This window comes from Typopeltis vanoorti, chromosome 25 (assembly GCF_054136105.1).
Source record: "Typopeltis vanoorti isolate ZY-2024b chromosome 25, IOZ_Tvanoo_1.0, whole genome shotgun sequence".
NCBI lineage: Eukaryota > Metazoa > Arthropoda > Arachnida > Uropygi > Thelyphonidae > Typopeltis > Typopeltis vanoorti.
In genome coordinates this window covers 41,401,514-41,417,347 of record NC_143573.1, presented here as the reverse complement: position 1 = coordinate 41,417,347, position 15,834 = coordinate 41,401,514, and the positions used below count along the sequence as shown (strand labels likewise).

Genomic DNA, 15,834 nt, shown 5'->3' with positions numbered 1-15,834 from the left:
TCACAATGTTAGTATGTTTTCAGTAAAACACATATGAAGTGAATTTAATTATTTGTTTGCCGATAAGGTCGAAAACTATGCAAAATATTTAACAAAAGCTATTTTTCATTATTAGTTTCTTTTTAATCATAAAAGAATAGCAGATAAGTTAGTCGTAGACAAAACCTGCGATGCTTTTTACATGAGAAAAGTACCCTTATTCATAAATAACATTTAATATTGTTTGTACTTTTCAATTGTGGTATGCTATAGTTTCCCGCAATACAAGTATTTCACCAATGCAATCTGAATACACGCGACGTTCCATTTCAGTTGTCTGTTCATACGTATACAAAAGCGATTTATCAGCGGAGTAGGATAAACAAAGGATTTATTTACTTGTTAATTTTGTGGTTCCTGTAGAAACATCATCTGGCAGTTACTATGGAGGACTCATCAAAGCAGAGAAAAACTGCTAAACGCCGTCTATTTCGCGAAGGCAGTGATTCATATCCTGAAACTTGTAAAAAACGTACTGCTGCCGTTAAAGCTTACAACAAGAGGAAGTTTTCCAGGAAAAAAAATAGACAGTGTGGAAAATTGATACGTTATAATAAGTACACCCCAAAGGATTCTGAATCATGTGAGTCAAGCGAAGATGAAATTTTTTGGGATTTGATTGAAACATCGTATCTAGAATCCATTTCTGAAATTGACAGTTTATCGGATTCAGAATCAGCAGACGACAGTGATAATAGCATTAGACTTTTCCAAAATGAATCCTTACTGCAGTGTAGATATGACAGCATGAAAAATGTTTATATACGTTCGCAAAATAAAGGATGTTTCCAACAAATATCTTCCTCGAAAGGTATGAGACCAAGACCAACTATTTTGAAGTATTCATGTTCTGAATCAGCAACAAAACTGGGGCTCAATAATTTCCCTGATCAAAATACAAAGGCTGCTCAGAATACGTGTGGAAATGAATGGAACAAAGATACTGAAGATTCTGAACAAGAATCAGATGATTTAACTCTCGGAGAAGAGAACTTATTTTGGCTGTTAAATTTTCGTGTAGAGTCTATTTTTCAACTTGGAAAGGAAGAAAGCCCCATAGATCATGACCACAATTACAGAATTCAACACAATTGCCAGTTTAGACTTAGTGGAACAGGTCTGAATTTTATATTATTATTTTTGTCGTTCACAATTTTGTATTTACAATATATATATATATATATATATATATATATATATATATATATATATATATATATATATATATATATATATATATATATATATATATATATATAATGTCAATTTCCCATCATCCACATAATGTGTGCATAAAGAATATTCTTTTTCGAAGTAATTGTTTTAACCGGATATCGTCATTAACTGTAAGGTTACTGCTTATATTTTCGATATGGAAGTAATTGAGAAGTGGAATAATTTATACAATGCATTAAATGAAAGAGAAGAAAAAGACAGTGGGGTAGATGCGAATCTTGGTAACTGAGAACTGCTGGGTTTCTCATTGCTACTATATACAGTACAAACAAATAAACGCTAAATAATAACGTTTATTTAATATGTTTAAATCGCCACTAATTGTATTCTAAATTAGAAAAATAGTAGTTTAACTGTACACCGATATCTTAAATCGAACATTGCGTCTAATCAGCGAGTGCATAAGCACGCGCTAACACACACACACACACACACATAACGTAACGTTGTATGTATGTATTTTCTGTTTTCAATGCGCCTGTCGTTTATCATGCTCCCGAAAAATAGGTAGGAACAAAAAATACAACTGTATTCTGATTGGCGAATGTTTAGAAAAGTATATTTCAGTTATTTATACACAGAATTTTTAGTGACAATGGCAAATTAAATATGGAAATAGTTTTGCCAGCCTGGTTTTTGCCGAGTAGTTAACAGATCCCTCTCCAACCAACAAAGGATATGAATCCCGCTAAAGAGCTATGGGCATGAATGTTTGTGATTTTCTTTCGGTGACAGATGAACTTTATCGCCCGGTGTGAGACCATCATACCGCTTATTGGAAGTCTGAAGTGTTTTGAAAAAGTTCCATGTTTAATCTCTAAAGCAGGATTTACGGGCTTTGCAAAAAATAAATGAAAAAAAAAATCAGCTATGGCGATCGCGAGACCACGTTCTCGTGAACAACAACGCAGCTAATCCGTGAATTCGTTCTAATATGAGCAATCCGTTAATAATTTAGAACTTTGGTGATGTACCCAACTTGCAGTGGCGCACTCAAGATTTAATCTTGGAGGGAAAGTTGAGTAGACGATTTACGAATACACTACGCATTGCATACGACCTATGAATCAGCATCTGCAGTGATCGCCAATATATGACAAATAGTATAGAAATAGAAGACACAACAGAAATTTAAAAAAAAATCAATTTTAATTAGGAAAAGATTTTTGGAAAATTTACTAGTGTTTATTTCGTTTTTCTTTTTTTTTTTGGGGGGGGGGACTAGGCCCCTTGGCCCCCTCCTTGGGGGTGCGCCACTGTACCCAAGTAATGTTTAAACACACACACACATTTTAGTAGACAGGAAGTTGAAGTTCAAGGGTCATATAGCAAAAATTATAAATACAACTCAGAGAATAATGGCAATGATGAAACAGACCTCGACATGTAAAGATAAAAAAAGTCATTTTGCCTCTTTACAAGGCCTTGATAAGACCTCGAACTGGACTATTGTGCAGAGGTCTGGTTTCTGGGTTTCCATGGTCATTCTGATACAGTGGACAGAGAGTGTGTTCGCCGGCAAAGGTTGGTCGATTGGTAGAGCCTCTGCTACTAATGGCTCAGTTAAGTAAGTTTGAGCACGATTAGTAGTTGGAAGGGGGCCAATCATTCGATGCTGTTGGCACACTCTCCCTCGATGAGTCTTTGGACTCCCTGGAGGTGTCAAATAATAATAATAATAATAAAGGAGAGTATCAAACGTGATATCAGGATCAGGGGCATGCTGGCCATATGTGCAATGTGTGCGATGCACACAGGTGCCAAGGAGGAGGAAATACTTTAAAAAAACGTTTTTTTAATGTGATTTTTTCATTGGGGGGGGGTGCCAACTAGTTTTTCACACAGGCGCCGGACACTACTGGGTATAGGGGCGCCAACTAAAGTTTTGCACACAGGCGCCGGATGCTACTGGTGCACCCCTGATCAGGATAATGGAGTTCAGATTATGAAGACAGATTGAGAATTTGTAAGCTGCTAATACTAGCAGCTTACAAATTTCTGAAAAGGTTATGGAGAATTCAGTAGATGACATTTTTCATTTTATGGAGGGTGGGGAAAGGACATGAGGGCATCCATGGAAGTTGAGAATAAATGCTGTCAAGAAGAGGGTTAGGGCTAGATTTTTCTCTCATAGAGTAGTGCGTGATTGGAATGGATTGCTGTTGGATGTCGTGTGTGCAAGTAGTGAGATGAATGTATTCAAGAACAGGCATGATAGCTGGTGCAAGTAATATGGCCTCCCTCGATGAGTTCCTGACTCCCTGGAAGTCTCTCTTAATAATAATAATAACAATAATAATAAATGGAAAAAATCTGTAGTCTACTAACAGGTAGGTATGAATATATTATTGGCTTATTGGTACTATTGGCCATTCATAGTTGGGGAAGCCATATAAAAAAATAAAATAAATATATAGATTATATATTTAAATTATATATTATATAGGTTATAAATTATATAGATTGTATATTGTTCATAAAATAATAAATAAAATATGCAAAACTGGTATAGTGGGAGTAGGTTGAATGAATTGATTATTATTATTATTATTATTGTTATATGGGCACCTCCATGGAGTTCGAAGACTCACTGCAGGAGATCCAATCTATCCACACAAACTATTATAACTCTTCCTTAGCCTATTAACAAAGAGCACTCACAACTGACTCTGTCAACCCATTCCACTCATTCACAACTCTCCATGCAAAAAATCTAGTCCTCCCACCCCTACTAACCAAACCTTTATTCAACTTCCAGGGATGACCCCCCCCCCCTTGTTCTGGTCCCTCTAGCCAAGTGCTGAAGCATTTCCCTGTCATCTATCCTATAAAACTCTTTAAGCAACTCAAATGTTTCTATCATATCTCCTCTTTTTCTCCTATCAAGCAACTTCTGCAATCCACACACTTTCAATATATCCTTATAGGGAAAATTCCACAGACCTCTCACCATCCTGATCACTCTCCACTGCTTCCCTCACCCCCAAGAAAGCCAAGGTACCAGACCTAAGCACAGTATTCCACATGTAGGATTACACATGGCTTTATAAAAAGGAATAACAACTTCCTTATCTCTATATGTTAATATGTTCTTCAATAGCCAAGTAATCTTATGGGCTAACTTAGCAGCCATAGCAATATGTCCTCTAAATTTTAACTCTTAGAGGACATATTGCTATGGCTGCTAAGTTAGCCCATAAGATTATTTATGTACAAAATTCCCGTCATTTTAATAAAAATGTCAATTTTGTCCCGTTTTTAATAAAAACTATAAATATACTTTAATATTGGTCAATCATAAATTATTATTCATAACCCTATAATCTTATATCAACATCATGGACATCAGTAATTTGTATAACCATGGAGTTGCATTGTTCGATATCTACAGTGATTAGTTAAGAGAAAAAAAAGAAAAAAAAAAAAACATGTTGGCAACACTTGCGCGTCTCATATGCAGCGTCTGTTCAGCTGTAGCGTTAGTTTTTGTTTTGCCTGTATGCTAACTGATGGCTTTGTTATTCAATGCTGGTGGTTTAAAGTTCTTATTTTTTAAAGCTTTAAGTCTATCCTTGCAATGTCAAACAGGCGAAACTGCAATTTTAATAACGATCTCCAGAAAGAATTCAAATTTATTAAACTGCACAAGCTTGTAGTGATGGAACAAAAGTGGTATGCCAACATTGTAATGTCCATTTTCCTGTTGCTCATGGAGGTAAAAGCGACATCAACCAACATCCACATAGCCAGAAACATAAGAATGCTGAAAAGACTGGCTTCAATTAAAAACATCAGCTCGTTTATGGTGAGACATGATAGTAATAGGGTAAGCAATAAAATTTCAGCAAGTGAAGCTCTTGTTGCTTATCATACTGTGCATCACAGCCAATGTTTTTGCACAAATGATTACTTATCAACATTGATAAATAATATTTATGGACCAAAATTTTCTTCAGCTCGTATCAAATCAGAAGCAATAATTACCAACGTTTTATCTCAATACATATTGGGCAGAGTAATAGAGGATTTAAATAAAACAAAAAGCATTATAGTCCGTTTAGATGCATCAAACTTTTTCCAGTCGTTGTGCGGGATCAAACTTTTTCCAGTCGTTGTGCGGGACATTTTTCCAAATTGTGGTGATCAAGACAGAATTATACTTTTTTGTCTTGGCATCTGACCTACAGTGTGCTATGTTGAAGGAAGTAAGTGACAAATTTGCCTTACAAAACAAAATTGTTGTTTTGTGTGCAGATAACACGAACACCAATTTTGGTGATTGCAAAAGACTTGCAAAAAATAATGTGTGGCAAAAACTTGAAACTGAACTGAAGAGGCAGATTATCGGTATTGGTTGTGGAGCACACATTATACGCTATTGTCTGCAGTGTGCTGTTGATTGTTTACCAATATATACACAGTCAGAGTTGAAGAAGAAAAAATTTTATGACTTTACAGGAAACAATTACGCTAAATTGTTAGAGCATGGAAATATAACATTTTTGTCCTTGGGTCCATCAATTGAGAGAATTTTAAGCATGTCTGATGGGCTTCGTTCTTATTTTCTTAAGAAAATAAGCACACCCTGTTATGTTGCAAAAATTGTTTGAAGATCCCTGTTTGAAATTGTGGTTGTCATTTGCTAGAGATCAAGTGTCTACGTTCCAAACATATACATTAATTTAATTGAAAAAGTTAATATTTCAGCTACAAAAGTAGCCATGAACATTGAAAATCTTGTAAACAATTTAGAGTTCAGAACCCCGTTCTGTTTTTGCCATCCCAATGTCCCGTTTTGGTCTCAAGGAAATATGGGCAGCCTACTCTATTATAAAAAGTTAGTAAATTACTAAGGTATGACCGACCCTTCACAAAGCCAGGTTGATCCTCATACAGTATCATATTTTTATCTACCCATTCTTGAATTTTCTTTTTGATCAACTTTTCTGTTACTTTTACCACCATGTCTGAGACACTGATTGGTCTGTAATTTGCTACTGCAGTCTTAGAACCTCCCTTATGCAAGGGAATTGTTTTGCTCTCTTTCCACTCCCTTGGGAGTGGAAAGAGAGCAAAGACATATTAGAGCTGAGACATATTAAAGACATATTAGAGCTGCCAGAGCTGAGACATATTAAAGAGCTTAGTCAGAGGCATTCCCAGTTCCCTTGCACATTCTCACAAAACCTTAGCTGATATCCCATCTAATCCCACAGCTGTGGGATTAGATGGAATATTGCAGACTCTCAATGTATTTACATTGAGAGCCTGCAATATCCTAAGAAGCTCCAATTCATCCACCTCTGCTCCCACATCAGTGTCTTTTACATATGTTAAAGCAGTAATAACCTCACTATAATGATATACCCTTGCAAAGTGATCACTCAGTAACACAACTATTTTATCTCCTTTTGTCTCCTTGTGATCATCATCACTCATTATGGATAATCTTCTGTAGTCATTCTTCCTCTTACTTGCCACATAGTGCAAGAACTCTGAAATTTCCTTTGGCCTGCTTGGCTTGATTCTTTTCATAATCTGATTTTGCCTTTTTTTTTTTTTTTTTTGCCATGCTGGTCACCTTTCTTTCCTGAGCCTTGTTCATGTGTTTGCTGATCACCTTTCTCTTCATATACCCTCCACAGCATTTTCTTCTTCTGCAGCTCATGCTTGATGATATTACTTATCCATCTAACTTCTACCTGATTAACCTTCCTCATCTTAGGTATACAATTTAATATTGCTTCCTCTAGATCAGGGGTCGGCAAACTTTTTAGACCATTGATCCCTCCATGGAATCCTTGATCCCTCATTGACCCCAATCATGTTAAATAAATGTTATCAATAATAAATTGCTCAATTTAAAAATAATAATTCCTTCACCCTTTTACTTTATTACTGCTTCTCGATAAGAAATAATTAAAGAAATTTGACCGCTTGTAACTCCTAGACATTTATCGACCCCTTGATAGCTGCATCAACCCCAGGGGTCGATATCGACCGCTTTGATGACCCTGCTCTAGATGATTGTTAACTGTTTCACATACACTACTAACATCCTTACCGTGCAGCGTTTTATGCCATGGCTCAGGTTTAAGCTTCTTCCTAAGCTTGTCATAATCACCTGCCTTGTAGTTCCACATATACACTTTCTTGTACAATTGTCTTGTCTTGATTTGGAAGGATCATACAACTTGAGAAATTCATTTCCCTTATTTCCAAATGCTATCTCTTCATTCGAATCCATACCACCATAATTAAAATTGACCATAATATTTATCCTTACTTTGTTCACTAAGTTGTTTATACATTTCTTCATCACCACCTTCCACATTCCCTGGCCTATAGCAACATACAACTAAATATGTCTTCTGTCAATCTCCACTTCACACCATACTACCTCATAAACATTGCCGCTGTTGCCCTCTTTCGTGTCTACCTTATGTTGACATAATTAACCTGATATCATCAGCAGCACCCCCCCCCCCCCCCCGTTGCTTCTTGTCCTTTCTATCCTCATGAAAAACACTGTATCCTTCAATTTCTATTCCCATTAGGATACTATTATCCAATTTTTTTCAAAGAATCAGAAGGCCTGAGATAACTTTTAGTTAGTTTGTCTTGGGCTTGCATGTTAATAATTTCAGAGTTTGCAAAATATTGCAATTAGATAGTATGCATGAATCTAAGATAGAAAAAAAAAAGCATCATCATCATCAATAGCATGAAATTTTCTTGAGTTCTTGAAAGACAACTATCTCAGGCAGAATGTAAAAGAGGGAATGGAATGCAAGAATCGAGAGTTTTAGATCTGATCACTTCATTAGAGATGTAATTGTAAGTAGGGTTTCACACTTTCCTCCAGTTGGTGAGAGTGATCAAGAAGTGATCACCTGAATTGTGGCTAGTCATATGAAGCCTTATGTGAGGAAAGGATATATGTGGAAGTACGAGGCTGGTGATTATGACAAACTTAGGAAACAACTTGGAGCTATAGCATGAAATGAGGAGTTGAGTGGTAAGGAAATAAATGCTACTTGGGAACTGACAAAGCAATACATAACAACATCAATGTGTGAACGTATTCTGAAGGTCAAAAGGCTGAATAAGGTAGGTGTAAAATGAATGAATGGTTGAGGGGATTAAGCATGAAATCTGAGAAGAAGGCACTAAGGAAGCAGCACAAGATGAATATATTGTCTAAAAATCGAGACATAAGAGGAAGAATTCATCATAAAATATTAATACCAGAATCACTTACATTTAATATTTTTATTTGTAAAATTTTTGGCTAGTCATTGTATACAGTTACAGAAAAACTTTAAAAAGAACAATAACTTAATTGAAAGCACTTGATATTATGCGAACCATAGACTGCAGGAGAATAGCTCCATCTTCCTTAATAAATATTTAAAATAATTACAATAAATTAATTTAGTTAATTAAATATTTTTAAATATAAACAAAATTTAATTACAATTAAAGAACACATGATTGGTGAGTATTAGTTAATATAATTGATCAAGTATTAGGCAATCACTTTTATTCAGGTTCATGTTGTGAATGTGTGCTTCACAGCTTTCTTTGTGGAGTATTTCCAGAAGAAAGTAACTTTTGAGTAGCATTTTGGTTTTGTTCCACTGAATCCTGTGTATTGTAGATGAATCGTGGCTTGCTAAACTGGATTTGTAATTGTGAGTGAGGATTTACACTTTCCTCCAGTTGGTGAGAATGATCACCTGGGTTGTGGCTAGTTATATGCACACTTTTGTGAGGAGCTATTGCATGGAATGACTATTTGAATGGTAAGGAAATAAATGCTGATTGTGAACTGACAAAGAAATACATAACAGCATCAATGCGTGAACATATTCCAAAGCCCAAAAGGAAGAATAAGGTCAGTGTAAAAAGGATGAATGAAAAGCTTAAGCATAAAATCTGGAAGAAGACCATACTTTGGAAGAAGTACAAGATGAATAATGGTCATGATCAGTTACATGAAGAGTATAAAAAATAAGCAGGAAAGTAACTCAGTTAGCAAGGGAAATAAAAGTGCAGTATGAGAGATATTGGCAAATCAGGTGAAGAAACACCCCAGAAAAGAAATTTTTTTGATATGTGGCAAGTAGAAAGAAGAATAATCATGGTAAGATGATGATAATGGATGAAAATGATAGAATGGTAGCTGCTGCAGAGGACATTCTTGAGGTATTCAGTGATCAATTTATAAGGGTGTTTCATCCTAACCAGGGTGCACTCATGAAGAACTTAAATGTACAGAATATAGGAAACGATGGCTTAATTACGAAATGAACACAAGGTACCTGAGAAATACATAACCTTGATATCAATAAGATTTGATGACACATCACCACACATCTTAAAGGAATGTTCCAGGCAGTTGGGAGTAGAATTGGCATGCTTGTTTAATAAGAGTCTTACAATAGCACAGGATCCAAGGAGTGAAAGGAGAGTAAAATTATTCCACTTCATAAAGATGGAGGAGGGCAAGATTGTGCTACTTCATAATGGAGGTGATCGAACTCAAGCATCAAACTATAGGCCTATCTGTGTGTCAGGTGTTGTTTAAGTTGTTGGAGAAGCTTGTGAGAACTAGGATCCAGAGGTGGGTTGAAAACAATGGTATTATCTTTGATGGACAGCATGGATTTGCTAAAGGAAGGTCATGTTTTAGTAATCTACTTACTTATTACAATAAAGTAACTGCTTCCATGGACAGAGGAGGATACACAGTTATATACATGGATTTAGCAAAGGCTTTTGATAGAGTACCTCATGATAAGTTGACAGTCAAACTAGAGCAGATGGGGTTGGATATTAGATTACTGCATTCGATTGGAGACTGGCTATCTGATAGGTATCAACAAGTTTGTATGGGGGTGCGATATCCAGGAAAAGGAAAGTCACTAGTGGAGTGCCTCAGGGGTCTGTTTTAGGACCATTACTGTTTAACTTGTATATTAATGATATTGGTGAAGATATGGATGGAGATATTCAGTTGTTTGCAGATGATGCAAAGTTGGGACGAACTATAAAGAGTAGTAAAGATGTTGTGGCCTTACACAAAGACTTGAATAAATTGAGTGATTGGACATGGAAATTGGGATGTGAGTTCAATGTTGCAAAATGTAAGGTTTTAAAATTTGGAAAACAAAGATTGGATGCAGAATTTATGCTTATGGTGAGAATATATTGTTGGAAGTAGAGGAAATAGGAGATCTGGGGGTGATAGTGGATAAGGATCTAAAATTTAGGAGACACATCGCCAAAATTGTGAAGACAACACAAAGGCTTCTGGGAATGATGCAGAGGACACAGACGTGTAGAAATAGGGAGATTCTTGTTCCATTGTATAAGGCTTTGATTAGGTCACACATGGACTATTGTGTCCAGATTTGGTCACCAGGTTTTCAGAAGGATGAAGAGATGTTGGAAAGGGTCCAAAGACGACTGACTAAGGTAGTTTCTGACCTCTGGAATGTTGAGTATGAGGAAAGATTGAGAAGATGTAATTTGCAGAGTCTGGTGGAGAGAAGGAAGAGGAGAGATATGACAGAGACCTACAAGTTGGTAAGGGGTTGTTATAGGATGAATGGTGGAGAAGTTCTACAGAGAATAGTGGTAGATCAGGGGAGAACCAGAGGTCATCCCTGGAAACTGTGTAAAGAGGGTGTGAGTAGGGGAGTGAGAGGCAGGTTTTTTTCGTGCAGAGTTGTGAATGATTGGAATGCCTTGCCTGAAATTGTGGTGTCTGCAAGGAGTTTGAGTGTGTTTAAGACACAGTATGATGAGATGTGTGTGTGTGATAAAAGGACCTCCCAGATGAGTCTTTGACTCCATGACATAATTCATGGTCTGAATTGCGCAAGTTGTGAAGACATCACATCAGATAATGGCAGTGATACAGAGGACCCTAACATGCAGAAATAGAGAGGTTATGATGCCATTGAATAAGTCCTTGATCATGCTTCATGGATTATTATGCACAGATTTGATCACTGGGTTTTCACGATGACGAGGATATGTTGGAAAGGATTCAGAGAAGATTCACAAAAGGTGGTCAGTGGTCTTTGGAATGTGGAGTATGAGGACAGATTGAGAGAATGTAAGCTGCAAAGTCTTCTGAATAGGAGGAAGAGGGGGGGGAAATATGATTGAGACATAAGCTAGTCTAGGGTTGTTATCAGGTTGACATGAAAGAGATTTTTCATAGAATAGGAGAGGGGGAGTAGAACAAGAGACCATTGCTGGAAACTGTATAAGTAGAGTGTGAGCAGAGGAGTAGGTTCTTTGCATGGAGAGTGGAATACGTTGCCTAAATGTGTTGTGAATGTAGACACATTGAATCAGTTTAAGGCACAGTTAGACGAACATTGCACAAAATGTTCCTCTAACTGTGTGTGCCTCTCTGACTCCATGCAGGTCAGATAGTAATAATAATAATAATAATAATAGTAATAATCTTTGCTGCCTTTATATCATGGGTATTTCTGAGAGAATTGCCACACTATTTAGTTCTGTTAGGCTTGATGTTACATTACATTGGTTTAAAAATATTCATCTTTTCTGGGTTAAGCAAAGGATAAGCTTCCACCTATAGCCAGTCCCACTATTTATCAGATATCCTGCATTTGTGCATTATTATACTTCTGCCAAACTGCAAATCTGCATATCTTTATTCTGATGAATTTTGACTATGTTAAATTTCTGAAATTTTAATTAAATTTTAAAAGTCTGAAATTGCTTAACATAACATCTACACCAAATGTTTAATAATTCGGAAGAAGACCAAGCTTTACACAAAAACCGTTTTCTTTTAGAACTATTATTATTATTATAATTATTATTACCATTCCAAGACCTCATGGAGTCAAAGACTCATCTGGGAGGTCCTTTTATCACACACACACAGCTCATCATACTGTGTTTTAAACACATTCAAACTCTTTGCAGACACCACATTCTCAGGCAAGGCATTCCAATCATTCACAACTCTGCATGAAAAAACCTGCCTCTCACTCCCCTACTCACACCCTCTTTATACAGTTTCCAGGGATGACCTCTGGTTCTCCCCTGATCTACCACTATTCTCTGTAAAACTTCTCCAGCATTGATCCTATAACAACACATTACCAACTTGTAGGTCTCTGTCATATCTCTCCTCTTCCTTCTCTCCACCAGACTCTGCAAATTACATCTTCTCAATCTTTCCTCATACTCAACATTCCAGAGGTCAGAAACTACCTTAGTCAGTCGTCTTTGGACCCTTTCCAACATCTCTTCATCCTTCTGAAAACGCAGTGATCAAATCTGGGCACAATAGTCCATGTGTGGCCTAATCAAAGCCTTATACAACGGAACAAGAATCTCCCTATTTCTACACGTCTGTGTCCTCTGCATCATTCCCAGAAGCCTTTGTGTTGTCTTCACAATTTTGGCAATGTGTCCCCTAAATTTTAGATCCTTATCCACTATCACCCCCTGATCTGTTATTTCCTCTACCTCCAACAATATATTCTCACCAAGCATAAATTTTGCATCCAATCTTTGTTTTCCAAATTTTAAAACCTTACATTTTGCAACATTGAACTCACATCCAAATTTCCATGTCCAATCACTCAATTTATTCAAGTCTTCGTGTAAGGCCACAACATCTTTACTACTCTTTATGGTTTGTCCCAACTTTGCATCATCTGCAAACAACTGAATATCTCCATCCATATCTTCACCAATATCATTAATATACAAGTTAAACAGTAATGGTCCTAAAACAGACCCCTGAGGCACTCCACTAGTGACTTTCCTTTTCCTGGATATCGCACCCCCATACAAACTTGTTGATACCTATCAGATAGCCAGTCTCCAATCGAATGCAGTAATCTAATATCCAACCCCATCTGCTCTAGTTTGACTGTCAACTTATCATGAGGTACTCTATCAAAAGCCTTTGCTAAATCCATGTATATAACTGTGTATCCTCCTCTGTCCATGGGAGCAGTTACTTTATTGTAATAAGTAAGTAGATTACTAAAACATGACCTTCCTTTAGCAAATCCATGCTGTCCAGATAGGCCTATAGTTTGAAGCTCGAGTTCGATCACCTCCTATAAGAAGTGGCACAATCTTGCCCTCCTTGCACTCCTTAGGAACTTGACCGAGTGCAAGACTCATATTAAAAAAATATGTCAAGGCAGGTGTCAACTCCCTGGCACATTCTTTCAGAGTACGTGGTGATAAATTATCAAGTCCCACAGCCTTATTAACATCTAGTTTACTCAACTTTCCATACACCTCTTGCTCACCTACAGTCAGTCTCTCTTCCCCATCATCAACTGCTCTCAATCCCTCCATGAAGTCACATTCACAAGATTGAAAGATCTTTATGAACTGCTTATTAAGTATCTCCACCACACAATCTGACACATCAGCTGTCTTTATACAATTTTCTCCATTCAATGTCATCCTTCCATAATTATTCTTTCTTTTGCTGGCTACATATCGAAAGAACTCCTTAGGATTCTTTTTGACTTCATTAGCCAACTGCTGTTCATACCTCTCTTGAGCTACCCTCACCAACCAAGTCACCCTCCTTGCTTGGTCTTTGTAGACCTCATGGAATTGGTTATTTCCACTTCTCTTATGCTCCCTCCAGAATGCCCTTGTTCTCTGTATCGCATGCTTAATCTCTTTATTCATCCATCTCACACCCACCTTATTTAACCTTCTCACCCTTGGAATACATTTAGACATTACATCTACTAAACAATTTTTGAAAATCCCCAAAGCTGCATTGATCTCTTTTCCAGCTAACTCCTCATTCCACGCTACACCTGCAAGCTGTCTCCTGAGCTCTTCATAATCACTCCCCTTGTAGTTCCACATATACCCTTTTCTCACAGAGGTCCTCGCACTGCTGGCAACCACCCAGGTAATCACTTCATGGTCACTCTCACCAATTGGTGGATGATTTGACACCTCATTTATAATTACATCCTCTGATGAGATGACCAAATCCAAGACCCTCAATCCTCGTGTGCCTTCTGTTACATACTGTCTGAGGTAGTTATCCCTCAAAAACTCAAGAAACTAATTTTCTTTACTTCCAGTTGCTATCTCATCATTCCAGTCTATATTGCCATAATTAAAATCACCCTTTTCTTATTGACGTGGCTAATTTGATTGTACATTTCATTATTACCACCATCCACATTACCTGGTCTATAACAACATCCCACCAAGTATTTGATTCCATTCACCTCTATCTCACTCCATACTGCCTCAAAACCACTGCCACTATTTACCTCTTGCATCTCTACTTTATATGGACATAACTCTATCTCTATCATCAATAGCACTCCCCCCTCCCTTTTTATCCCTTCTGTCCTCACGAAACACATCATACCCTTCCATCTCTATTCCTGTCAAGATGTCATCCTCTTCCAACCATGTCTCACTTATTCCGACAATCTTTGGGTGAATAGATGCAATTAGTGCAACCATTTCATCTGCTGTGTTTCTTATACTTTTAGCATTTGTATACAAACACAATAGCGCATTTCTGGATCTACAGCTAGTTCCAATGATACCACTCACTCGATGTGATCTCTCCATGCTTGACTTGGGCATTTCCCTTTTTGCTTCTTCATTTTAAAACTCTTTTCAATTCCAACTGTTTCCTCTTGATCCCTGGTCATCCCATTCCTTTCCTGACTACATATGCTCACCTCCTCTTGGAGCGTCCACCTTTCTCATGCTGTGTACCCCTGTCTACCCTGAGCCTCCCCGTTTCCCTGCTCCTCTTGCACACCCATTCTCTAATTTTCTATACTCATACCACTCACTTCCCCATTCATAACCACCTCTTCAATCTCTCCTGTCTTACTCTCCTGCTCTTTCACATCACTTCCCACTCAATCTGATTCATTCTCTCTATTCACATCTCTACCTTCCAGCAGCAGTCTCTCCAAGTGACTCACACCATATTTTATGGTGTGAGTCACTTGGAGGTTATGCAGCTCTCATACAGCTCAGTTATACAAAAAAAGTTGTGAACTTTTACTTCTTTGCTCATACCTGAATAAAAACATGGAGTATCTCTCTTATGGGAAGAGAAATTCTTCTTACTACATCCTGCCCTTAAACAATAGTTTTTTTTTTTTTAATATATATATATATATATATATATATATATCAAAATTATCATCATTATCATGATAGTCAACCTCCTAGATGGAGACAATACATGATGATGATGATAATTAATGTAAGGATAATGTAGTGAGGGCCCTATCTCTTCTACATTGTTGTGGGTATTCATGGCTGTATCTGTGTATGTTCACTTGGCTGATTTGCAGGGATGAAAAACCTGAGTTTCCAGGTGAAAAAGCCCTCTACCTCCATATAAGACTAGCTTACTCACCTTTAATCGAAAGAGAACCAATAAAGGTTCCTCACATCATGGATGGGAATCGAACCCAGGTCTTTTCAACCAAAGGGCTTCACCTATACCTCTCTCTCTCTCTCTCTCTGCCTATATAT

The 15,834-nt window shown here is 37.1% G+C and overlaps 1 protein-coding gene across 2 annotated transcripts in view; it reads left to right on the top strand.

Moving 5' to 3' along the window:
* Window positions 1-353: 353 nt before the first annotated feature.
* LOC150092684 (uncharacterized) overlaps window positions 354-15,834 on the top strand; it is a 160,407-nt gene continuing 144,926 nt past the window's right edge. For both annotated transcript variants that reach the window (XM_090414637.1, XM_090414636.1), the window contains exon 1: window positions 354-1,156. In XM_090414637.1, the coding sequence (XP_090270763.1) occupies window positions 424-1,156 (733 nt within the window). In that variant the 5' untranslated portion in view covers window positions 354-423. The remainder of the gene's footprint in view (window positions 1,157-15,834) is intronic.